At 36.8% G+C, this 26,291-nt stretch overlaps 1 protein-coding gene across 4 annotated transcripts in view; it reads right to left on the bottom strand.

The window, feature by feature from the left end:
* Positions 1–1,047: 1,047 nt before the first annotated feature.
* The window catches only part of NFU1 (NFU1 iron-sulfur cluster scaffold), a 39,235-nt gene continuing 13,991 nt past the window's right edge, over positions 1,048–26,291 (bottom strand). For 3 of the 4 annotated variants that reach the window (XM_037807209.1, XM_037807211.1, XM_037807212.1), the window contains 5 exons: positions 24,490–24,556; positions 22,017–22,131; positions 20,203–20,263; positions 6,622–6,796; positions 1,048–1,666 (listed from right to left, as the gene is read on the bottom strand). In XM_037807209.1, the coding sequence (XP_037663137.1) occupies positions 1,622–1,666; positions 6,622–6,796; positions 20,203–20,263; positions 22,017–22,131; positions 24,490–24,556 (463 nt within the window). In that variant the 3' untranslated portion in view covers positions 1,048–1,621. Of the gene's footprint in view, positions 1,667–2,184; positions 2,216–6,621; positions 6,797–20,202; positions 20,264–22,016; positions 22,132–24,489; positions 24,557–26,291 lie in introns of all 4 variants that reach the window. The other variant, XM_037807210.1, reaches the window with a different exon arrangement.

Below are 26,291 nucleotides of genomic sequence, written 5' to 3'. Positions count from 1 at the left end.
TGGCTGGAAAAGAAAAATGAAGTTAAAGTGACTGGTTTATCCCCTGGGATTTGTGTGGGACTTACCTTCTCTGGGCACACTGCTACCAACCAATAACTGAGAGGGCCTCTCTTCGCAAGAAGCAGCAGGGTTATAAGATGGGTAGGCAACCAAGACTACCTGCAGCATCCTCCACTACCCATCGCCTCCTCCTGCATCATTTTCAACTAAGCTCCTCCACTTTACAGTCGAGTTGCACTTCTTGTAGTTCCCCAATACATTTCACACCTTCTGGACTTTGACTACACTGCTCCTCACGTTCTTCCCCATCTTGATTCCTTGCTCTTCATGGCTGCTTCCTTTTGTAGGAAATCTTTCCAACATCTCGGCCATTCAGTTCCACAATTTCCTCACTAAAAATAAACTAATCCTCCACCCACTTTAGCCACCTATTTCATGGCCATACCCAAAACTTGTCATTAACTGCATCTCCCCCAAAATCTCAATTTTCTATAGCTGTAACTAAAGGGCAGGTTACTGTACCTAGCTCGCATAGCAATTCCCAGTGTCTAGCCTGAACTCATCTGTAACAGTCAGGGAATGAACTCTCCTAGCCCACTGCCTGGTTTTGTGAACCAACACACAAAAATAAAAACCTCAGTTCCCAGCATTCAGAAATACTGGAGTTCTTCCTGTTTCATCCGTATCTTAATCTCCTTACTTTTGGGGACTAGACTTCCAGAAATAAAATATACCACTGTTATTTATTCATCTTTCCTTTCCCAGTTATTTTCTGTGAATCACTGTCTCTGAATATAGAGACAAATGAAAAGAAAAATGAAAAGGGTAATTTACTATTGCCTGTCTGAAAAAGTAGCATCCCTATGGTAGAAAAATAACTGTCCCAATTTCTGGCACGGCACCGATTTTTGGATCTCTGAGTCAGGAGGCAAGAGTGGAAGATGGACCATCTTTTTTTCAGGCAGTTTCTGCTTCAAAGGTAAAGTCTGGGCATCCTTAAGCACTTTTTTTTTTTCTCAATTCAGCTCTATCTTATAATAAGTGGGAATTTCATCCAGGTTCTGGAACTTGGTTCTTTACCAGTTTTTAGCATTGTGATTTTTTTTTTTTTTTTGGACTTTTTTTTGTCTTTTAGTGAGAAGTTAAAAGCTACTACCTTGAGGGCTACATGTTTAAACTAGAATTCTGTTGTTTAGCTTTGTTTTCCTTAACTAGCTAAAAAATTCAGTAAAAGCAGTTTCAAATATCCCACAAAAAGCTAAGCCATTTTAGAATATTTTAAAAAGCATTCTCCCTTTTTACTTCTATATATATAAAGTAATAAATTAGATGGAGAAAATGTATTTTAAACTGCTTCACACATTATGCAAAGAAAGAGCCATGAGAAATGAAGAGCAAAAATAAAAATATCCCTGGATAAAATCCACATGTCCAGAAGATGATTCAGGATGTTATAAATAACTCATATGAGGTAAAGTAAACATGCAGTATTTATATGTCATTCTCTGAAGTAAGTGGCATATTTTATTGATCCTCAACTTCTTTAGCAGACCAATAATAGAAGTTTGGTATATATTATCAACATATCTGACTGTTATGCCCAAATAAAACCCAGATTATTTTAAGGTGAGTTTGCTTCCTTTTCTTCTGATTCATCATCCATAACCTAAAACCAAAAACAAAAAGAATTTAAGAATTAAGAAAAGGATTAGCAACTGCTATTTTCCTGACTTTAATATTACTTGCTCACCTAAGTACTTTATTCTATAACAATGTATTGAAATCCAATAAGTATAAATCTATCAAGACCCCCCAAAGTGCAGAGTTTGTATCATAACCTGTATCCTAACAATGTGAAAGCAAATTAAAGATGAGCAAATTAATTAAAGCACTGGTCCCTTTTCCTTTGTCTCAAAAGAGGCTTCCAGTAGCAGAATCTCAGGTAGGCAGAGAAGACTAGAAATGATTCTGGTATTCCCTAGCCATAAGACTAATATAATTGACTTTTTGTCATTTTTTCCCGAAGTAGCTTATTTACTTAAATATATTCTGGGAAGCTATAACAAACTGTTTTTATAAATATAAATATATTTAAAAAGTGAATCTCTGAAATAAGTAAAGAAACAAAAGATCATATTGGCAACAAATTATTTTGGTCTTATTCAGAGAAAAAAAATCACTTACAGTCTTAGAAAAACTGGGAAGTCTTCAATTTCTAATGAGTTAAGAAAAATACTAATTAATGCTTAAAGAAAAAAACTGAAAAGATTAATATCTTTCCATGAGTTAATGTATTACTCAGATAAAAGACCAAATCCTTTGGAGAGGAAGAGTTATATAAACCTAGTAATTTTTTTTCTCCTCATCACACCTACTCCAATGAAAATGCCCATTCAAGTTTATAATCTGACTGCCAATTCATCTCCCCACCCTGGACAAGTGAATAAAAATGTTCTTTGTCAGTCCACCAAAGTGTCAATAATGCATTTTTTTAAAAAAAAGCAACCAGGGGATAATAGAACAAAATACATTTTTAAAAAGAGCCAAGGAATTGATATTTTATATCTACTCCCAGCAACATCCAATCCAAATTTTGTCAATCAATTCCTGTTTTGGTTGGAATTGTTCCTAAATTTGGAATAATATTTCCTGATACTTATTTAATACCAACTACATACAGAACTTGTATAAGACAGAGGGCTAAGTGCAGCAGAGGAATACAAAGACATAGATATGATTTCAAGTCTCTCAAGGAGAATAAACATAAAGTTGAAATAGACACAGAAAAAGAGGCTTTGAAGCAGTCTAAGTAGAGCTTAATTACAAGTTGTCACAGACAACAAGTTCAAAGATGAGATGGCATGTATTAGATTTGGTCCAATTGATTTTTTTTTTTTTTTTTTTTTTGCATTTTATTTTATTTATTTTTTTTTTTTTTTACATATACATTATACATTTTATTTGGATATACACTTTACTTTTGGATAAATGATATATTTTGTGATTGAAAATTTTAGAGACTAAAAACAAAAAAGAAAGGAAATTTCCAGATTAAAAGAAGCACCAAATATTGAGCTCAGTGAATGAAAAGCACAGTATCAAAAAATTTCAGAAGACTTGGGATAAAACTACCAAATTAAAAACCCCATCAAATGCAAAGCTCTTGCAATGAAAATGACACCAAATATCTTAAAGGAGCAACAATGGATACTTTAGAAGGTAATAGAAATGATTAAACAATTTGAAAAATGATTACTATCATAGAATTCTGTGCCCAGATAATCTACCAAACAAGTGTGAAGGAGTTCAGGATCTTCAAAATGTAACTCAATCACTCTTTCTCAGGAAACTATTGGATGGTATGTTTTTGCTTGGTAGGTAGAGTTTTTATAAATAAAAATTTTTTTTAAATTTCTTTTTTGGGAAGGAAAAGCAAGATAGCATCCCTATTACAGGTGGATTTGCATTTATATGATGAGCCCACCTCTCATAGTAAGAAAATAGGGCTAAAATGCTACAATTCAAGCTCTAAATGCAGCTCCATCTACAAAGGTCCCAAACCTGAAAAGTCGGAGAGTTTGTAAATTTAACATAATGTAAACAACTGGAAAGATGCAAAGAAAATTATAATCCGTTGAAAAGAATAATTACTACAAATATCTACAGACAAATATTTAGGATTCATTGGACTTAAAAAGAAAGGTATTTTTGCAGAAGAAAATCAGTGATGTTGCCTTCAGGAAACTGAGGGTAGTTATTTAACTTAATTTTTTTTTTTTTTTTTTTAATCATCATTTTATTGAGATATATTCACATACCACGCAGTCATACAAAACAAATTGTACTTTCGATTGTTTACAGTACCATTACATAGTTGTACATTCATCACCTAAATCAATCCCTGACACCTTCATTAGCACACACACAAAAATAACAAGAATAATAATTAGAGTGAAAAAGAGCAATTGAAGTAAAAAAGAACACTAGGTACCTTTGTCTGTTTGTTTGCTTCCCCTACTTTTCTACACATCCATCCATAAACTAGACAAAGTGGAGTTTGGTCCTTATGGCATTCCCAATCCCACTGTCACCCCTCATAAGCTACATTTTTATACAACTGTCTTCGAGATTCATGGGTTCTGGGTTGTAGTTTAATAGTTTCAGGTATCCACCACCAGCTACCCCAATTCTTTAGAACCTAAAAAAGGTTGTCTAAAGTGTGCGTAAGAGTGCCCACCAGAGTGATCTCTCGGCTCGTTTTGGAATCTCTCTGCCACTGAAGCTTATTTCATTTCCTTTCACATCCCCCTTTTGGTCAAGAAGATGTTCTCCATCCCACGATGCCGGGTCTACATTCCTCCCCAGGAGTCATATTCCACGTTGCCAGGGAGATTCACTTCCCTGGGTGTCTGATCCCACGTAGGGGGGAGGGCAGTGATTTCACCTTTCAAGTTGGCTTAGCCAGAGAGAGAGGGCCACATCTGAGCAACAAAGAGGCATTCAGGAGGAGACTCTTAGGCACAAATACAGGGAGGCCTAGCCTCTCCTTTGCAGCAACCGTCTTCCCAAGGGTAAAACTTATGGTAGAGGGCTCAACCCATCAAACCACCAGTCCCCTATGTCTGTGGTCATGTTAGCAACCATGGAGGTGGGGTAGGCGAATACCCCTGCATTCTCCACAGGCTCCTCAAGGGGGCACTACATCTTTTTTTTTTTTTTTCCTTGTTTGTCTTTTTTCTTTTTTTTTTTTTTTTAACTTTCCCTTCTTTTTCAAATCAACTGTATGAAAAAAAAAGTTAAAAAGAAAACAAACATACAATAAAAGAACATTTCAAAGAGACCATAGCAAGGGAGTAAGAAAAAGACAACTAACCTAAGATAACTGCTTGACTTCCAACATGTTCCTACTTTACCCCAAGAAAGTTACATAATATAGCAACATTTCAGTGAACTTGTTCCTACTACATCCATCAGAAATTAACAGACCATAGTCATTTCTGGGCATCCCCAGAACGTTAAATAGCTTATCTGTTCTTCTTGGATTATTGTTCCCCCTTCCTTAATTGCTCTCTACTGCTAGTTCCCCTACATTCTACATTATAAACCATTTGTTTTACATTTTTCAAAGTTCACATTAGTGGTAGCATATAATATTTCTCTTTTTGTGCCTGGCTTATTTCGCTCAGCATTATGTCTTCAAGGTTCATCCATGTTGTCATATGTTTCACCAGATCGTTCCTTCTTACTGCCGCGTAGTATTCCATCGTGTGTATATACCACATTTTATTTATCCACTCATCTGTTGAAGGACATTTGGGTTGTTTCCATCTCTTGGCAATTGTGAATAATGCTGCTATGAACATTGGCGTGCAGATATCTGTTCGTGTCACTGCTTTCCGATCTTCCGGGTATATACCGAGAAGTGCAATCGCTGGATCGAATGGTAGCTCTATATCTAGTTTTCTAAGGAACTGCCAGACTGACTTCCAGAGTGGCTGAACCATTATACAGTCCCACCAACAATGAATAAGAGTTCCAATTTCTCCACATCCCCTCCAGCATTTGTAGTTTCCTGTTTGTTTAATGGCAGCCATTCTAACCGGTGTTAGATGGTATCTCATTGTGGTCTTAATTTGCATCTCTCTAATAGCTAGTGAAGCTGAACATTTTTTCATGTGTTTCTTGGCCATTTGTATTTCCTCTTCAGGGAACTGTCTTTTCATATCTTTTGCCCATTTTATAATTGGGCTGTCTGTACTATTGTCATTGAGTTGTAGGATTTCTTTGTATATGCAAGATATCAGTCTTTTGTCAGATATATGGTTTCCAAAAATTTTTTCCCATTGAGTTGGCTGCCTCTTTACCTTTTTGAGAAATTCCTTTGAGGTGCAGAAACTTCTAAGCTTGAGGAGTTCCCATTTATCTATTTTCTCTTTTGTTGCTTGTGCTTTGGGTGTAAAGTCTAGGAAGTGGCCGCCTAATACAAGGTCTTGAAGATGTTTTCCTACATTATCTTCTAGGAGTTTTATGGTACTTTCTTTTATATTGAGATCTTTGGTCCATGGCCTTGACTCTTGAGAGTCACTACTACTGCTGAGAAGATGGTGTCCTATAATCCTTAGGTATCTTGGGGGCAGAAAAAATGCTGATCCCATTCTATAGAAAAGGCTCTATAACCCTACTCCATTTCACTATTTGACAAAGTATGATTTCTAGTTGAGCTGCTGGCCTCTGAGCTTAAGAACAAGAAGTAGATAAATGTGAGTTACTGGAATTCTTCAACTTCTAAATCTGGATAAAACTGCAGCACGTTTGAATTCTGCTTTTCAGAATTTTTCTACAAACAGAGCAGCAGTGTGTCCTCTCAGTCTGTTTCCTTATTTATAAAATGAGAATGACTTTACCTACTATGCTGTGTTGTTAGAAGATTAAATGAGGTAACATTTGTGAAAATGCCTGGCACATAGAAGATATCAAAACACTAAAGTTACTTCTAAAATAGACAGTCTTCGAATCTGATAAAACCGCAATACAAAGATCTACTCCTTGAAAAAAAAGATCATGAATTTCTTTTCAAGTATTTAAATAATAAATCTAAACTGTCATATAATATTGACCTACCTGTTCTACACCTTCTACTTCTGGAATATAAAACTGCAGCATGTTCTGAATTCCATTTTTCAGAGTAATGATTGAACTGGGGCAGCTGGTACAAGACCCTTGGAGTTTCAGCTGTACAATGCCATCTTCAAAGCCTTTATAGATTACATCTCCTCCATCTTCCTGCACAGTCGGCCTGTGGTCACAGAGTATTTGTTATATAGTTAAAAGAAGAGAAGATTTCATTGAAAATAATTTTATAAGGCTCAGAGATTAGATTTTACAACGGTATAATTCACAAAGTTAGAGCTACTTTTACAATGAGAGTAACTGTGGTTGTCTATTTGTAATATGCTTTACTTTCACATAAAATACTAAAACCCATTCATATTAAAATTTACTCTACTTATTTTTATCTAACTTATTAATAATGTTTTTAAGCATTTAGGAGCACTTAACTATAGTGGTTACCTAAAATACACTCATTCATTTCTCTTAGGTGGGGAAAGGGTCAAATTAACAAATGCTGGCTTTTTTTCCTCTAGGTGAACTTTTCAAATGAAACTAACATGAATACAGAAAAATGCAGAAATCATGTATATGCAATTCAAAAATTTTCACAGAGTAAACACACATCCATCACCCACACTAAGAAACTGAACAGGAGTACCCTGGAAGAACCCCTTGAGCTTCTTCCTTTTCACTCCCCCCAACTAAGCAATCATTATCCTAATTTCTATCACTATTGATTAATTTTGCCTGATTTTGAACTTTATAATTTATAAATATAAATTCTACTTAGGAATCATATAGTGTTTACTCTTTTGTAAAATGGCTTCTTTTTCCATTCTACTGTTGATGAACATTAGGGTCAATATCAGTTTTTGACATTTACAAATATAGCAGCTACGAAGATTCTTGTACATGTCTTTTTGTATACTTGAGAGTGGAACTGCTGGGTTGGGAGTATATGTATCTTCAGATTTTGTAGACACTGCCAAATAGTTTTCTGAAGTTGTATAAACTTACATTCCAACTAGCAGTGTAGTTTTGTTCCACATCCTCACCAACAATGAGTATTGTCAATCTTAATGGTTTTAACCATTCTGGTGGATGTGTAATGATACTTCATTGTGGTTTTAATTTCAATTTTCATAGTGATTGATGAGGTTGAGTACTTTTTCATGTTGATTACCTATTTGGTTACCGTCTTTTGTGAAGTTTCTATCTGGTTGTCTCTTTCTTACTAATTCATAGGAGTTCTGTACATATTCTGTCACATATGTATTATAAATATCTTCTATAGTTTGCCTTTTTACTGTAAACGGTGTCTTTTGAAGAGGAAAAATTCATAATTCATCCACTTTATATATCTTTCCCTTGATTTTTCTTATCTGTTTTCTTGTGTCCTATTGAAAAAAAACTGCCTACTCAAAGGCCACGGAGATATTCTCCTACTTTAATTTCCTTTGAGATTTCTTTTTTGACTCATGAGCCTTTTTTTTTTTAAATTCAGTTTTGAGATACATTCACATACCATACAATCATCCATGGTGTACAATCAACTGTTCACAGAACCATCATATAGCTGAGCATTCATCACCCCAATCAATTTTTGAACACTTTCCTTATACCATAAAGAATAAAAATAAAAATAAAGAATAAAAGTAAAAAAGAGAGGAGGCGGGGCAAGATGGCAGACTGGTGAGCTGTATGTTTTAGTTACTCCTCCAGGAAAGTAGGTAAAAAGCCAGGAACTGCGTGGACTGGACACCACAGAGCAATCTGTCTTTGGGCATACTTCATACAACACTCATGAAAACGTGGAACTGCTGAGATCAGCGAAATCTGTAAGTTTTTGCGGCCAGGGGACCCGCGCCCCTCCCTGCCAGGCTCAGTCCCGGGGGAGGAGGGGCTGTCAGCTCCAGGAAGGAGAAGGGAGAATTGCAGTGGCTGCTCTCATCGGAAACTCATTCTACTGATTCAAACTCCAACCATAGATAGACTGAGGCCAGACACCAGAGACTCTGAGAGCAGCCAGCCCAGCAGAGAGGAGACAGGCATAGAAGGAAAACAACACGAGAAGCTCCAAAGTAAAAGCAGAGGATTTTTGGAGTTCTGGTGAACACAGAAAGGGGAAGGGCGGAGATCAGGCCTTGAGGCGCATATGCAAATCCCGAAGCAAGGCTGATCTCTCTGCCCAGGGCACCTTTCCTTAATGGCCCTGGTTGCTTTGTCTATTAGCATTTCAATAACCCATTAGATCTCTGAGGAGGGCCGTTTTTTTTTTTTTTTTTTTTAAATCCTTTTTGCTTTTTCTAAAACAATTACTCTAAGAAGCTCAATACAGAAAGCTTCAAAGAATTGAAATTTGGGCACGTCAAGTCAAGAGCAGAACTAAGAGAGCTCTGAGACAAAAGGCAATAATCCAGTGGCTGAGAAAATTCACTAAACAACACAACTTCCCAAGAAAAGGGGGGTGTCCGCTCACAGCCACCATCCTGGTGGACAGGAAACACTCCTGCCCATCGCCAGCCCCATAGCCCAGAGCTGCCCCAGACAACCCAGTGTGACGGAAGTGCTTCAAATAACAGGCACACACCACAAAACTGGGCGTGGACATTAGCCTTCCCTGCAACCTCAGCTGAATGTCCCAGAGCTGGGAAGGGGGAGCAGTGTGAATTAACAGAGCCCCATTCAGCCATCATTTGAGCAGACTGGGAGCCTCCCAACACAGCCCAGCAGCCCAGAACTGCCCTGGGGGGACGGCACTCACCTGCGACATAGCACAGTCATCCCTCAACAGAGGACCCGGGGTGCACAGCCTGGAAGAGGGGCCCACTTGCAAGTCTCAGGAGCCATACGCCAATACCAAAGACTTGTGGGTCAGTGGCAGAGACAAACTGTGGCAGGACTGAACTGAAGGATTAGACTATTGCAGTAGCTTTAAAACTCTAGGATCATCAGGGAGATTTGATTGTTACGGCCACCCCCCCTCCCCGACTGCCCAGAAACACGCCCCACATACAGGGCAGGCAACACCAACTACACACGCAAGCTTGGGACACCAATTGGGCCCCACAAGACTCACTCCCCCACTCACCAAAAAGGCTAAGCAGGGGAGATCTGGCTTGTGGAGAACAGGTGGCTCGTGGACGCCACCTGCTGGTTAGTTAGAGAAAGTGTACTCCACGAAGCTGTAGATCTGATAAATTAGAGATAAGGACTTCAACTGGTCTACAAACCCTAAAAGAACCCTATCAAGGACAGCAAATGCCACGAGGCCAAAAACAACAGAAAATTATAAAGCATATGAAAAAACCAGACGATATGGATAACCCAAGCCCAAGCACCCAAATCAAAAGACCAGAAGAGACACACCTAGAGCAGCTACTCAAAGAACTAAAGATGAACAATGAGACCCTATTACGGGATATGAAGGAAATCAAGAAGACCCTAGAAGAGCATAAAGAAGACAATGCAAGACTAAATAAAAAAATGGATGATCTTATAGAAATTAAAGAAACTGTTGACCAAATTAAAAAGATTCTGGACACTCATAGTACAAGACTAGAGGAAGTTAAACAACGAATCAGTGACCTGGAAGATGACAGAATGGAAAATGAAAGCATAAAAGAAAAAATGGGGAAAAAAATTGAAAAACTCGAAATGGACCTCAGGGATATGATAGATAATATGAAACGTCCGAATATAAGACTCATTGGTGTCCCAGAAGGGGAAGAAAAGGGTAAAGGTCTAGGAAGAGTATTCAAAGAAATTGTTGGGGAAAACTTCCCAAATCGTCTAAACAACATAAATACACAAATCATAAATGCTCAGCGAACTCCAAATAGAATAAATCCAAAAAAACCCACTCCGAGACATATACTGATCACACTGTCAAACATAGAAGAGAAGGAGCAAGTTCTGAAAGCAGCAAGAGAAAAGCAATTCACCACATACAAAGGAAACAGCATAAGACTAAGTAGTGACTACTCAGCAGCCACCATGGAGGCGAGAAGGCAATGGCACGATATATTTAAAATTCTGAGAGAGAGGAATTTCCAGCCAAGAATACTTTATCCAGCAAAGCTCTCCTTCAAATTTGAGGGAGAGCTTAAATTTTTCACAGACAAAGAAATGCTGAGAGAATTTGCTAACAAGAGACCTGCCCTACTGGAGATACTAAAGGGAGCCCTACAGACAGAGAAACAAAGACAGGACAGAGAGACTTGGAGAAAGGTTCAGTACTAAAGAGATTCGGTATGGGTACAATAAAGGATATTAATAGAGAGAGGGAAAAATATGGCAAACATAATCCAAAGGATAAGATAGCCGATTCAAGAAATGCCTTCACGGTTTTAACGTTGAATGTAAATGGATTAAACTCCCCAATTAAAAGATATAGATTCGCAGAATGGATCAAAAAAAATGAACCATCAATATGTTGCATACAAGAGACTCATCTTAGACACAGGGACACAAAGAAATTGAAAGTGAAAGGATGGAAAAAAATATTTCATGCAAGCTACAGCCAAAAGAAAGCAGGTGTAGCAATATTAATCTCAGATAAAATAGACTTCAAATGCAGGGATGTTTTGAGAGACAAAGAAGGCCACTACATACTAATAAAAGGGGCAATTCAGCAAGAAGAAATAACAATCGTAAATGTCTATGCACCCAATCAAGGTGCCACAAAATACATGAGAGAAACATTGGCAAAACTAAAGGAAGCAATTGATGTTTCCACAATAATTGTGGGAGACTTCAACACATCACTCTCTCCTATAGATAGATCAACCAGACAGAAGACCAATAAGGAAATTGAAAACCTAAACAATCTGATAAATGAATTAGATTTAACAGACATCTACAGGACATTACATCCCAAATCACCAGGATACACATACTTTTCTAGTGCTCACGGAACTTTCTCCAGAATAGATCATATGCTGGGACATAAAACAAGCCTCAATAAATTTAAAAAGATTGAAATTATTCAAAGCACATTCTCTGACCACAATGGAATACAATTAGAAGTCAATAACCATCAGAGACTTAGAAAATTCACAAATACCTGGAGGTTAAACAACACACTCCTAAACAATCAGTGGGTTAAAGAAGAAATAGCAAGAGAAATTGCTAAATATATAGAGACGAATGAAAATGAGAACACAACATACCAAAACCTATGGGATGCAGCAAAAGCAGTGCTAAGGGGGAAATTTATAGCACTAAACGCATATATTAAAAAGGAAGAAAGAGCCAAAATCAAAGAACTAATGGATCAACTGAAGAAGCTAGAAAATGAACAGCAAACCAATCCTAAACCAAGTAGAAGAAAAGAAATAACAAGGATTAAAGCAGAAATAAATGACATAGAGAACAAAAAAACAATAGAAAGGATAAATATCACCAAAAGTTGGTTCTTTGAGAAGATCAACAAGATTGACAAGCCCCTAGCTAGACTGACAAAATCAAAAAGAGAGAAGACCCATATAAACAAAATAATGAATGAAAAAGGTGACATAACTGCAGATCCTGAAGAAATTAAAAAAATTATAAGAGGATATTATGAACAACTGTATGGCAACAAACTGGATAATGTAGAAGAAATGGACAATTTCCTGGAAACATATGAACAACCTAGACTGACCAGAGAAGAAATAGAAGACCTCAACCAACCCATCACAAGCAAAGAGATCCAATCAGTCATCAAAAATCTTCCCACAAATAAATGCCCAGGGCCAGATGGCTTCACAGGGGAATTCTACCAAACTTTCCAGAAACAACTGACACCAATCTTACTCAAACTCTTTCAAAACATTGAAAAAAATGGAACACTACCTAACTCATTTTATGAAGCTAACATCAATCTAATACCAAAACCAGGCAAAGATGCTACAAAAAAGGAAAACTACCGGCCAATCTCCCTAATGAATATAGATGCAAAAATCCTCAACAAAATACTTGCAAATCGAATCCAAAGGCACATTAAAAAAATCATACACCATGACCAAGTGGGGTTCATTCCAGGCATGCAAGGATGGTTCAACATCAGAAAAACAATCAATGTATTACAACACATTAAAAACTCGAAAGGGAAAAATCAATTGATCATCTCAATAGATGCTGAAAAAGCATTTGACAAAATCCAACATCCGTTTTTGATAAAAACACTTCAAAAGGTAGGAATTGAAGGAAACTTCCTCAACATGATAAAGAGCATATATGAAAAACCCACAGCCAGCATAGTACTCAATGGTGAGAGACTGAAAGCCTTCCCTCTAAGATCAGGAACAAGACAAGGATGCCCGCTGTCACCACTGTTATTCAACATTGTGCTGGAAGTGCTAGCCAGGGCAATCCGGCAAGACAAAGAAATAAAAGGCATCCAAATTGGAAAAGAAGAAGTAAAACTGTCATTGTTTGCAGATGATATGATCTTATATCTAGAAAACCCTGAGAAATCGACGATACACCCTACTAGAGCTAATAAACAAATTTAGCAAAGTAGCGGGATACAAGATTAATGCACATAAGTCAGTAATGTTTCTATATGCTAGAAATGAACAAACTGAAGAGACACTCAAGAAAAAGATACCATTTTCAATAGCAACTAAAAAAATCAAGTACCTAGGAATCAACTTAACCAAAGATGTAAAAGACCTATACAAAGAAAAACTACATAACTCTACTAAAAGAAATAGAAGGGGACCTTAAAAGATGGAAAAATATTCCATGTTCATGGATAGGAAGGCTAAATGTCATTAAGATGTCAATTCTACCCAAACTCATCTACAGATTCAATGCAATCCCAATCAAAATTCCAACAACCTACTTTGCAGACTTGGAAAAGCTAGTTATCAAATTTATTTGGAAAGGGAAGATGCCTCGAATTGCTAAAGACACTCTAAAAAAGAAAAACGAAGTGGGAGGACTTACACTCCCTGACTTTGAAGCTTATTATAAAGCCACAGTTGCCAAGACAGCATGGTACTGGCACAAAGATAGACATATAGATCAATGGAATCGAATTGAGAATTCAGAGATAGACCCTCAGATCTATGGCCGACTGATCTTTGATAAGGCCCCCAAAGTCACCGAACTGAGCCATAATGGTCTTTTCAACAAATGGGGCTGGGAGAGTTGGATATCCATATCCAAAAGAATGAAAGAGGACCCCTACCTCACCCCCTACACAAAAATTAACTCAAAATGGACCAAAGATCTCAATATAAAAGAAAGTACCATAAAACTCCTAGAAGATAATGTAGGAAAACATCTTCAAGACCTTGTATTAGGAGGCCACTTCCTAGACTTTACACCCAAAGCACAAGCAACAAAAGAGAAAATAGATAAATGGGAACTCCTCAAGCTTAGAAGTTTCTGCACCTCAAAGGAATTTCTCAAAAAGGTAAAGAGGCAGCCAACTCAATGGGAAAAAATTTTTGGAAACCATGTATCTGACAAAAGACTGATATCTTGCATATACAAAGAAATCCTACAACTCAATGACAATAGTACAGACAGCCCAATTATAAAATGGGCAAAAGATATGAAAAGACAGTTCTCTGAAGAGGAAATACAAATGACCAAGAAACACATGAAAAAATGTTCAGCTTCACTAGCTATTAGAGAGATGCAAATTAAGACCACAATGAGATACCATCTAACACCGGTTAGAATGGCTGCCATTAAACAAACAGGAAACTACAAATGCTGGAGGGGATGTGGAGAAATTGGAACTCTTATTCATTGTTGGTGGGACTGTATAATGGTTCAGCCACTCTGGAAGTCAGTCTGGCAGTTCCTTAGAAAACTAGATATAGAGCTACCATTCGATCCAGCGATTGCACTCCTCGGTATATACCCGGAAGATCGGAAAGCAGTGACACGAACAGATATCTGCACGCCAATGTTCATAGCAGCATTATTCACAATTGCCAAGAGATGGAAACAACCCAAATGTCCTTCAACAGATGAGTGGATAAATAAAATGTGGTATATACACACGATGGAATACTACGCGGCAGTAAGAAGGAACGATCTGGTGAAACATATGACAACATGGATGAACCTTGAAGACATAATGCTGAGCGAAATAAGCCAGGCACAAAAAGAGAAATATTATATGCTACCACTAATGTGAACTTTGAAAAATGTAAAACAAATGGTTTATAATGTAGAATGTAGGGGAACTAGCAGTAGAGAGCAATTAAGGAAGGGGCAACAATAATCCAGGAAGAACAGATAAGCTATTTAACGTTCTGGGGATGCCCAGAAATGACTATGGTCTGTTAATTTCTGATGGTTGTAGTAGGAACAAGTTCACTGAAATGTTGCTATATTATGTAACTTTCTTGGGGTAAAGTAGGAACATGTTGGAAGTTAAGCAGTTATCTTAGGTTAGTTGTCTTTTCCTTACTCCCTTGCTATGGTCTCTTTGAAATGCTCTTTTATTGTATGTTTGTTTTCTTTTTAACTTTTTTTTTCATACAGGTGATTTGAAAAAAGAAGGGAAAGTTAAAAAAAAAAAAAAAAAAAAAAAGAAAAAAGACAAACAAGGGAAAAAAAAAAAAAAAAAAAAAAGATGTAGTGCCCCCTTGAGGAGCCTGTGGAGAATGCAGGGGTATTCGCCTACCCCACCTCCATGGTTGCTAACATGACCACAGACATAGGGGACTGGTGGTTTGATGGGTTGAGCCCTCTACCATAAGTTTTACCCTTGGGAAGACGGTTGCTGCAAAGGAGAGGCTAGGCCTCCCTGTATTTGTGCCTAAGAGTCTCCTCCTGAATGCCTCTTTGTTGCTCAGATGTGGCCCTCTCTCTCTGGCTAAGCCAACTTGAAAGGTGAAATCACTGCCCTCCCCCCTACGTGGGATCAGACACCCAGGGAAGTGAATCTCCCTGGCAACGTGGAATATGACTCCCAGGGAGGAATGTAGACCTGGCACCGTGGGACGGAGAACATCTTCTTGACCAAAAGGGGGATGTGAAAGGAAATGAAATAAGCTTCAGTGGCAGAGAGATTCCAAAAGGAGCCGAGAGATCACTCTGGTGGGCACTCTTACGCACACTTTAGACAACCCTTTTTAGGTTCTAAAGAATTGGGGTAGCTGGTGGTGGATACCTGAAACTATCAAACTACAACCCAGAACCCATGAATCTCGAAGACAGTTGTATAAAAATGTAGCTTATGAGGGGTGACAATGGGATTGGGAAAGCCATAAGGACCAAACACCACTTTGTCTAGTTTATGGATGGATGTGTAGAAAAGTAGGGGAAGGAAACAAACAGACAAAGGTACCCAGTGTTCTTTTTTACTTCAATTGCTCTTTTTCACTCTAATTATTATTCTTGTTATTTTTGTGTGTGTGCTAATGAAGGTGTCAGGGATTGATTTAGGTGATGAATGTACAACTATGTAATGGTACTGTAAACAATCGAAAGTACAATTTGTTTTGTATGACTGCGTGGTATGTGAATATATCTCAATAAAATGATGATTAAAAAAAAAAAAAAAAAAAAAAAAAAAGTAAAAAAGAACACCCAAATCATCCCCCCATCCCACCCTATTTTTCATTTAGTTTTTGTCCCCATTTTTCTACTCATCCATCTATACAGTCGATAAAGGGAGTATGAGCCACAAGGTTTTCACAGTAACACCACTCCATGTAAGCTACATAGTTATACAATCGTCTTCAAGAATCAAGGCTACTGAGTTACAGTCTGATAGTTTCAAGTATTTACTTCTAGCTATTCCAATACACTAAAACCTAAAAAGGGTTATCTTTATAGTGCACAAAAATGCACTCCAAGTGACCTCTTGACTCCATTTGAAATCTCTCAGCCACTGATTTTGTTTCATGATGCTTCCCCCTTTTGGTCAAGATTTTCTCAATCCCACAATGCTGGGTCCAGATTCATCCCCAGGATTCATCCTGCATTGCCAGGGAGATATACACCCCTGGGAGTCGGGTCCCACGTAATGGGGAGAGCAGTGAGTTCACCTGCCGAGTTGGCTTAGCTAGAGAGAGAAGCCACATCTGAGCAACAAAAGAGGTTCTCTGGGGGAGACTCTTAGGCACAATTATAAGTAGGCTTAGCCTCTCCTTTGCAGTAACAAGCTTCAGTAGGGCAGCTCCAAGATCGAGGGCTCAGTGTACCAAATTGTCAGTCCTCAACGTTTCTGAGAGTATTGGTAATAACCCAGTTGGGAATGTCCAACACCCCCCGACCCAGCTCCTCAGGAGGGCCCTGCATATTTATTTTTATTCTCTGACCAAATTACTTTAGGATGTATCGCTATCTCATGCTAACCTGCACAAATCTACCAGATCTCACTTCCTATTCAATGTATTCATGAGTATTTTTGATGAACACTGCCTAATTTCCCAATATTTGGGGATTTTCTAGTTATCTTTTAGCAACTGATGTCTAACTTTAATCTCACTGCAGTCAGAAAGCATTTTCTCAATGATTTCAATCCTTGAAATTCATTGAGAGTTGCTTTATAATTCAGCATACTTGGTAAATGTCCCACTTAGAAACCATAAATATTTTGTTCTTCTTGGGTACGGCGTTCTATATATGTCAATTTGGTCAAGTTTATTAGTCATGTTGTTGAAACCTCTCATAGCCTTACAGATTATTTTATTTACTTGTTCACTTTATTGAGAGAGATGGATTAGATTCCCACTACGATTATAGATTATCTATTTCTCTTTTTAAGGAATTTTTGCTACATTTATTTAGAAGCTATATTATTAGGTACATACAAGCATCAAATTATCATATATACTAATTTAAATTAATACATACATATTCCTGATAGAAATGACCCTTCTATTGTTATGAGATCTCTCATTATCTCTAGTAATGTCTTTTGCTGTAAAGAACATTTTGTCTGATACTTGTATAATTAGATCAACTTCCTCTTATTTAGTCCTTGCATGCTATACATTTCTCAATCCTTTTATTTTGAACCTTATATTTAAGATGCATACCTCTTATAAGTATGTAGTTGGCTTTTTTTTTTACAGTCTCACAATCTTATCTCTTATTAATCTACTTACATTTAAATGTAATTACCGATATATTTGACTTTATATTACCATCTTATTATTTATTTCCTATTTTTGCATTCTTCAGATTAATGAAGTATTTTTTATTATTCCATTTTTCCCACCTCTGTAGGTTTGTTGATTATATATTCTTTCACTATTCATTTAGTATTTACCCTACAATGTGCCTTCTTGCTTTTTAAAACCTAACAACATTTCCTTTTACACCCACCACCTTTATATTTTTGTCATGCATTTTAATTCTAGGTATACTTAAAACCCTGCAGGACATTGTAATATCTTTTTGCCATATGCCATATGTCTCTCATGCTCTTCTCCTGTATTCCCCATACTCTTTTTCTCTTTGTGCTTTAATCTGGGTATTTTCTACTGATCTATTCCAGTTTACTAATTCACAATTCTCAACTGTGTCCAAACTGATGTTAAACTCATCTAAATGAGTTCTTAAGTTCAATTATTAAATTTTTATAGTTTAGAACTACTATTTCTTCTTCTTTTTTTTTTTTTTTTTAATAAATTCCAGCTCTCTGAAGAAATTCCTCATCTTGTCATCTATTTTCTTGGACATTTTAATGGCAATAACTCTTTAATAAAGTTATTTTCAAGGCTATAACTCTTAATATCTGAGTTACCTTTAGATCCATTTTATTTCTGCTTGGTCCAGTTTCTAGGTATGCCTGCTTTTTTGGTTAAATGACAGATACTATGTGTGCCAGTTTGAATGTATTATGTCCCCCAAAACGCCATTATCCTTGATGCAATCTTGTGTGGGCAGATGTATTAGTGTTATTTAGATTGTAATTCTTTGATTGAGTGTTTCCATAGAGCTGTGACCCACCCAACTGTAGGTGATAACTTGATTAGATAATTTCCATGGAGGTGTGGCCCCGCCCATTCAGCCTGGGCCTTGGTTAGTTTACTAGAGCACTATATAAACTCAGACAGAAGGAGTGAGCTTGCTACAGCCAAGAAGGACACTTTGAAGAACACACAAGAGCTGAGAGCAGAGCTGCAGCTTACAGCGACATTTTGGAGATGGCCTTTGAAAGCAGACTTTTGCTCCAGAGAAGCAAAGAGAGGACAAATGCCCCAAGAGCAACTAAGAGTGACTTTTTTTGAGGAGCTGCAGCTTAGAGAGAAACATCCTGGGAGAAAGCCATGTTGAAACCAGAACTCTGGAGCAGATGCCAGCCATGTGCCTTCCCAGCTAACAGAGGTTTCCGGGACGCCACTGGCCATCCTCCAATGAAGGTACCCGATTGCTGACTGGTTACCTTGGACACTTTATGGCCTTAAGACTGTAACTTTATAACCAAATAAAACCCCTTTATAAAAGCCAATCCATTTCTGGTGTTTTGCGAAAAGGCAGCATTAGCAAACCGGAACACTGCATGAAAAACTGAAGTAACTCTGGGTTATATTACAACAGAAAGGATTCATCCTATCTTCTGGCAGCAGCTCAATCCAATCTGGAATTAAACTAACTTAATACTCAATGGCAGTCTTTGTATGGCTTGGTCTACCTCTGGTCTGCTCCCCTTTCTAGGATCTAGTCCTGCAGGGAGCCTGACTGAGAGCCTGGATGTTTCCTGAGGTCCCTCCTTCTTCAAAGCTCCTAAGCTGCAATTTTTGTCTCCTCCGGCACCATAAAGGCTGCCAAAACTCTGCCTTTCAATTGCTCTTTGTCTCCGTAGTCTCCAAACCCACAGAGCTAAGAATAAGCATACAAGTGCCTTGTGAGGAGAACCTCTGAATGTCAGGCTCACTTTTCTGAGCTTCCCTTCTCTCTGGAATCTTGGCCCTTTAAGTAAAGGATTCACTGACAACCCAGAATTTTAATTTTTGTCTTCCCAGCTCAGCAAATTTGCTAAAAGCTCAATGACTTCTCTGATTTTTAGCAGCTGCCCTCTGGTCAGCTTCTCATATTCTATCTTCATGCCAAAAATCAGCAGCTGCTCCAAGTTGGGAAAAGGAGTGTGCAGAATGTTGGCCCCATCTCAATGGGCTTCTCTTATCTCCAAGATCTTGGCAGCTGAAATCTTGGTTGCTTTGGCAGCTCTCTAATGCCTTCTAACAAATTTTTAAACTGTATCTTATCTAGTTTTTCTGGGAGTTCTCAGCAGCACCAATGGTATGCTACAAGCAGAAGTAGAAGTCTGCTGTTCTACACTCATTTAAACTTCATGGGAAATAGCCTGAAAATAGGCACTCCTTCTCCCAAACACCATTAAGTCTTTTTTTTGCCTTCTAAGAAACTTGGTATTATAACAATACCAAACCTAAACGGTGACTGTGAAAGATAAATTCCTTCATTGATAGTGTTTAAATGGATTGAATGTTTTTAAATTTTCAGTAAATGCAGAGAACGTACAAACTTGAAATTCAACTGTCATGGTTACCTACTGTGGTTTACATTAACATACACGTATTTTGGAATTCTATAATCTCAAAGTATATTGGTATAATGAAAACTGCCTCTGCAACATTTGATTTCAGGTAGAGAGAGAGCACATACCGTATTCTACTATCTAACAATTCCTTAATCATTGCCACAACTTCATCATCTTCTTCAGATGCTAGAAACAATCATAAAAAAAACAACAGTAGAAATTTTATATCTATGCAAATACAAGTACAAGAAGATTTTAATTTCATAGCTCATTAAACACATAAAAGCACAGGACATGTGACTTGGTATGGTGATAAAACCTATTTCAAGGAAATGAAAAAAAGATCACTCATTAAATTCTCTGAATAAAAATTAAAGGAGCGCTAATCAACTCAATATTCAGTGATAAAGGTGGGTATACCGAAATGAAATACCTTGATCTACTCATCATGTTAGGGTTTGAAATTTTTGACCAGTAAATTTATAAACTTTTATCATTCTCAAGGATTGAAAAGTGGCAGAGGAAACAAAGGCTATCTATTTTGTTGGAAACTTAACGATAAAAAAGGTGCATGCAGTTTGTAAATTCAGTTACATCTAGCATGTTAGCAAAAAAAAAAAAATGTAAAAGATGACACTTGATGATAAGGAATTAATCATATGAAATTCTTATATACTGCTAATGTGCATGTAACTTAGAACAACTTCATTGTGGAGAAACTTTACATATTATCTAATAAACTGTAGACCCTCAGTATGCAGCAATTCCACTTCTGAAATACACTCTAAAGAAACTTTTCACATGTGCACAAGGAGACTTGTATAAGGATGTCCACTACAGCAATGTTTGAAACAGAAATTAATAAAAACAACTCAATGGGATATAATTGAAGGAACAAGTTAATTAACTGTAGTTTATTCATATAATGAAATACTATCCAGCAACTAAAATGAATAAACTAGATCCACAATTTTTAAAATGGAGATATTTTAAAAATACTATGCTCCGTGAAAAAGTTAAGTTGTAGTATAACACAAGTTACTTAAAATTTAAGAAAAAAATCAATACTACCTCTTCTCTGCAGACTTACATGTGTAGCAAAAGTATAAAAACAAAGCAACCCTATATGTGTCTCTGAAGAAGAGAAAAGGTATGGCAGTCGTGGGGCTTTAGCTGTAACTTCAATATTTTTTTTAAAAATAGGTCTGTGGTGGTTTGAAGCTATAGGAACCCAAGAAAAACATGTACTTAAATCTAATTCATTCCTGTGGGTGTAAACCCATTCTAAGATGGACCTTTTGATGAGACTCTTCAGTTAAGGTGTGAGCCACCTCATTCAGAGACGTAATCCTATTACTGGAGTTCTTTATAAATGGAATGAATTCAGAAAGAGAGAAGAAAACCATTGAAGCAAGAAGCTGAAATCAACAAAACCCAGAAGTGAAGGCAGAGACCAACAGGCACAGCCACATGTCTTGCCATGTGGCAGGAGAGCCAAGGATTGCCAGAAGCTGGTCTTTGGGAAGAAAACATCACCTTGATGATGCCTTGATTTGGACATTTTCTCAGGCTCAAAACTGTGAGCTAATAAATTCCTATTGTTCAAATGGAACCATTTCAAGGTATTTGCTTTAAGCAGCCTAGGAAACAAAAATAACTGGCAAAAAATTAATGTGTTAAATATAAGTGGAGGGCAAACTGGTGACTAGCAAATTATTTTCCTGTTTCAAAATTCTTATAATTAAAAAATTAGTTTTATACAATAGATTGAATTTATACACGAGTTTAAAAAGTTTTGTTCCCTCTGGAATTGGTTCTAGAGCTAAATATATTAAATAAGTCTGTCTTCCCGTTATTTCTGAAATCAGAGCAAATGTGAATAAAACACAAAAGTCTAAAAGAAAAGGACAAATATTAATTACCCAACATAACATGTTACCTGCTTCTCCTGAAGATGTTTCCTCCGTAACCAGGGGTAAACCAGATGCAAAGAAGTCCATGATTGTTGCATAAATATCTGGTTTGATTAAATTCCAGTCTAACTCTTCATTTTCCTATAAACATGTGAAGGAAAATGCTTCAACATTTCCACTCAAAAGCAAAGACAAATACAAAACAATACCTTGTATCTTTCAAGAATCTTTTTCTACCTGCTTTTTATACTATGCAAAAAAACATCCATTTCTGGAGAATACATGTTGCTTAAGATCAGATCAGCTCTTAAAGGGCATGGCTCATAATCTTAAAATATCCCCCATTCAGTCACTCATCACACCTTTAAGTGTGTTGTATGTGCCATGCACCATGCAGGAGATATAAAATGATTAAAAGTTATTTTTCATGAAGTGAAGACAACTGAAATAGTGAATGGATTCTCTGTCTTCAAAGAAGATAATAAAGAGATTCCCATTCCCCTGAAGGAAACAGAATGAAAGTTCTAGATCAAATATACAGGATATCTTGCAACTATTCAAAAAATTTTTAACTCACAGATATTACTTAAGAGTACTGAAAAAACTCAATGATCCAACTACAGAACAAAAACATATAACAAGTCTTACCTATGACTACTCTGCTGGAAGACTTGGGGACTATCAACATGACTGGTGCCCGTAAGAGAGATTTCATAACTGTTTTACCTCTATACCTCACCAACTAGTTGATCTCATAATAAAAAACAGGATTATCAAACATTTAAATAGTATTACTGCTTTTAAGAGAAAGGCAACCTCTCTCTCTAGCTAAGCCAACTTGAAAGGTGAAATCACTGCCCTCCCCCCTACGTGGGATCAGACACCCAGGGGAGTGAATCTCCCTGGCAACGTGGAATATGACTCCCGGGGAGGAATGTAGACCTGGCATCGTGGGATGGAGAACATCTTCTTGACCAAAAGGGGGACGTGAAAGGAAATGAAATAAGCTTCAGTGGCAGAGAGATTCCAAAAGGAGCCGAGAGGTCACTCTGGTGGGCACTCTTACGCACAATTTAGAAAACCCTTTTTAGGTTCTAAAGAATTGGGGTAGCTGGTGATGGATACCTGAAACTATCAAACTACAACCCAGAACCCATGAATCTTGAAGACAACTGTATAAAAATGTAGCTTATGAGGGGTGACAATGGGATTGGGAAAGCCATAAGGACCACACTCCACTTTGTCTAGTTTATGGATGGATGAGTAGAAAAATAGGGGAAGGAAACAAACAAACAAACAGACAAAGGTACCCAGTGTTCTTTTTTACCTCAATTGCTCTTTTTCACTTTAATTATTATTCTTGTTATTTTTGTGTGTGTGCTAATGAAGGTGTCAGGGATTGATTTAGGTGATGAATGTACAACTATGTAATGGTACTGTGAACAATCGAATGTACGATTTGTTTTGTATGACAGCGTGGTATGTGAATATATCTAAATAAAATGAAGATTAAAAAACAAAAAAAAAAAGAGAAAGGCAACATGTTTTATTTTTGTTTTTTAAAGGAGAACTCTTAAGGAAGAAAAACTGTTAGATGCAGTTGATTTAGACTCTCAGGGTGCCACTGGTTAGTCTATGCTTAAATACTATTAAAAACTGAGATTGTCACCAAGGAGGAAAATAATTCTCTTGAAGAGAAATACCTAAAAGAAAATACTGAACTGGATATAACAAGTCCTTACCCAGTATGTTCTCTTTTTTTTGACACATGAAGAACTTGGAGTAATCCTTTCAAATTGCTTAAGGGAAGTTTAAGAATACTCTGGTTTTGACACAATATACCACAAGTGATTACTTTCAGTGGATACATAGGAATTAGATTAATATAGTTCAAATTTAAATAGTTCATTTCCCATTAATCTAGGAGACTTAAAAATGAAAAACCCTTTTCTAGAAGATACCCCCCTCCACTGTTGGAATAGGTGGCACCGTTAGCTTGATTTTTTGACCTTCAGAGGTTACCCAAGTGCTGCTCTTATTTGTGGAGCTCTGAACTGTTACTGCAGAGTGGTGAGAATGTGTCAGATGTTACGATATGTGTTCACTTTAAAAGGAGATATATATTCAATCATTCTGTCAGTCAAATATTTATTTATTTGGTTCCCTTTTTACTCTAGCAACTTAAATTGAGAATTAATAAAAATAATATTTGGAAGCCTAAATTCTAGTTATGCCAAAGTTAGTTTTGCTCCTGCTGCAGCTAGGTATGTAATCTTGGACACTGCATTTAACCCTCAGAAACTTAAGTTTTCCTTCTAAAAACTAAGGAACCTGGACCATAGTTAATTTCTACTTGAAAATTCTTGAGAAATGTGAGTAGTGAACTTAATTTGAGATTTTTAATAACAGTATGTGTAAAATACATTAAGAACAGAAATTCTGGAAAGTGGCATTGGGCTAAAAGTGCTTCAAGTCTTATTTATATATTCCTACAATTACCTTTGTAACAGTGATAAAATCTGGTCCAAAGAAGACACTTTTTACTCCTTCAATCCTGAATAACTGTCTGTGAATAAGGAAAAAATAAGTATAAAATGTTTTATTATGGAAAAGTTTCAATATATGAAAAAGTAAAGATAAAAAGTAAAAGAACCTCCATGTACTCATCACCAGCTTCAACAATTATCAACTTACGGCCAATCTTGTTTCATCTTCTTACCCTACGATCCAGTAATCCCACTTGTATTTACCCAAGAAAAATGAAAACAAATGCTCCACAAAGACTTATACATGAACCTGTATAGGAGCTTTATGTGTAATAGCTAAAAAAAAAGAAAAGAAAACTTAGGAAATGTCCAGCAAATGGTGAATGAATAAATAAAACTGTGGTATATTCATATTGCAGTACCACTTGGCAATAAAAAAGAATGAACTATCAATACATCCAAATATAAGGATGACTCTCAAAAGCATTATGCTAAGTAGAAGCCAGACACAAAACATTGTATGGTCCCTTTTATATGAAATTCTAGAAAAGGCAAAACTATAATAACAGACATAAGATCAGTAGCTATCAGGACCTGAGGACGAAGCAAGAGGGCATAATATAAAGTGAATTTTTGCAGTGCTAAAAATATTCTATATCTTGATTATGATGGCGGCTACGTAACTGTATACGTGCAGCAAAACTCACCGAATTGTACATTTAAAATTGGTAAATTTTATTGCTTGTAAATTATACCTCAATGAAGATGATTTTTTAAAAATCCTGTGAGAGATAGAGGGACAGATTACAATTTGAAAAGCTCCTCCAATGAATCCTGAGATGCACCCTCCCCAATTGCTGATGTATGTAACATACCTAATACAGTACCTAGCACACTCTAGGGCAGTTTCCTTTCTCCTAACCATAGGAATAAAAGAAGGTCACAGTTATCCTTTTCTTTACCTACAACTGCAAGAGTGCTATTGGAATTATTTCTGTTTTTGAAATATTTAGGAATGCATATGAAACAATGCCATCTGGCTCCTTCCCAGAGCCACTCAATATTTAAATTAGAAGTATTCATTAGGTCTTTGGTTGCATTTTACGATCCAATAAACCCAAGAAAGGGTCTTTAATAATTCCCTTGATTGGTTCAGTGAATTAGCCTTTGGTACTTATGCAAAGTCTTCTCCAAATGAAAGGACCATGCAAAGGAATCTACTCAATCAACTAGCCAAATCATGAGGACTGCTTTAATCAAGAGTTCATAAATTCTATACTGAAAAGAAAGAAAAAGCTGAAACAGGAGTTTCAGACATTGTAACACATAATTTGCCATTTAATATACCTTCTTTGGGACAAACTTCAATTTGTCAATGTCAAAAATAAAATACAGGCATACCTTGGAGATATTACAGACTCTGCTCCAGACCACCACAATAAAGCCAGTATCACAACAAAGCAAGTCACACGAATATTTTGGTTTCCCAGTATATATAAAAGTTATGTTTACATTATCCAGTAGTCTATTAAGTGTGCAATAAATAGTATGTCTAAAAAAACAATGTACATTCTAAACAATATAACTTCTACAGTCAGTTTGTTCAAACACCACAATTAGATGGAACTTTGAATAGGAAGTGAGATACGGTAGGTCTGTATAGGTGAAATAGCAACACATCCCAAAGTACTTTGGGCGGAGAATAAAAATATATATTCGGGGCCCCCCTGAGGAGCTGGGGGAGGATGCAGAGGTGCTGGACTTCTTCATCTGGATTGCTGCTGATGTTCTCACAAACATTGGGGACTGATGCCT

Source organism: Choloepus didactylus, chromosome 17 (genome assembly GCF_015220235.1).
Source record: "Choloepus didactylus isolate mChoDid1 chromosome 17, mChoDid1.pri, whole genome shotgun sequence".
NCBI classification, from domain to species: Eukaryota; Metazoa; Chordata; class Mammalia; order Pilosa; family Megalonychidae; genus Choloepus; species Choloepus didactylus.
Note: the sequence above shows the minus strand (reverse complement) of the source record. Positions and strands in the feature narration are given on the sequence as shown.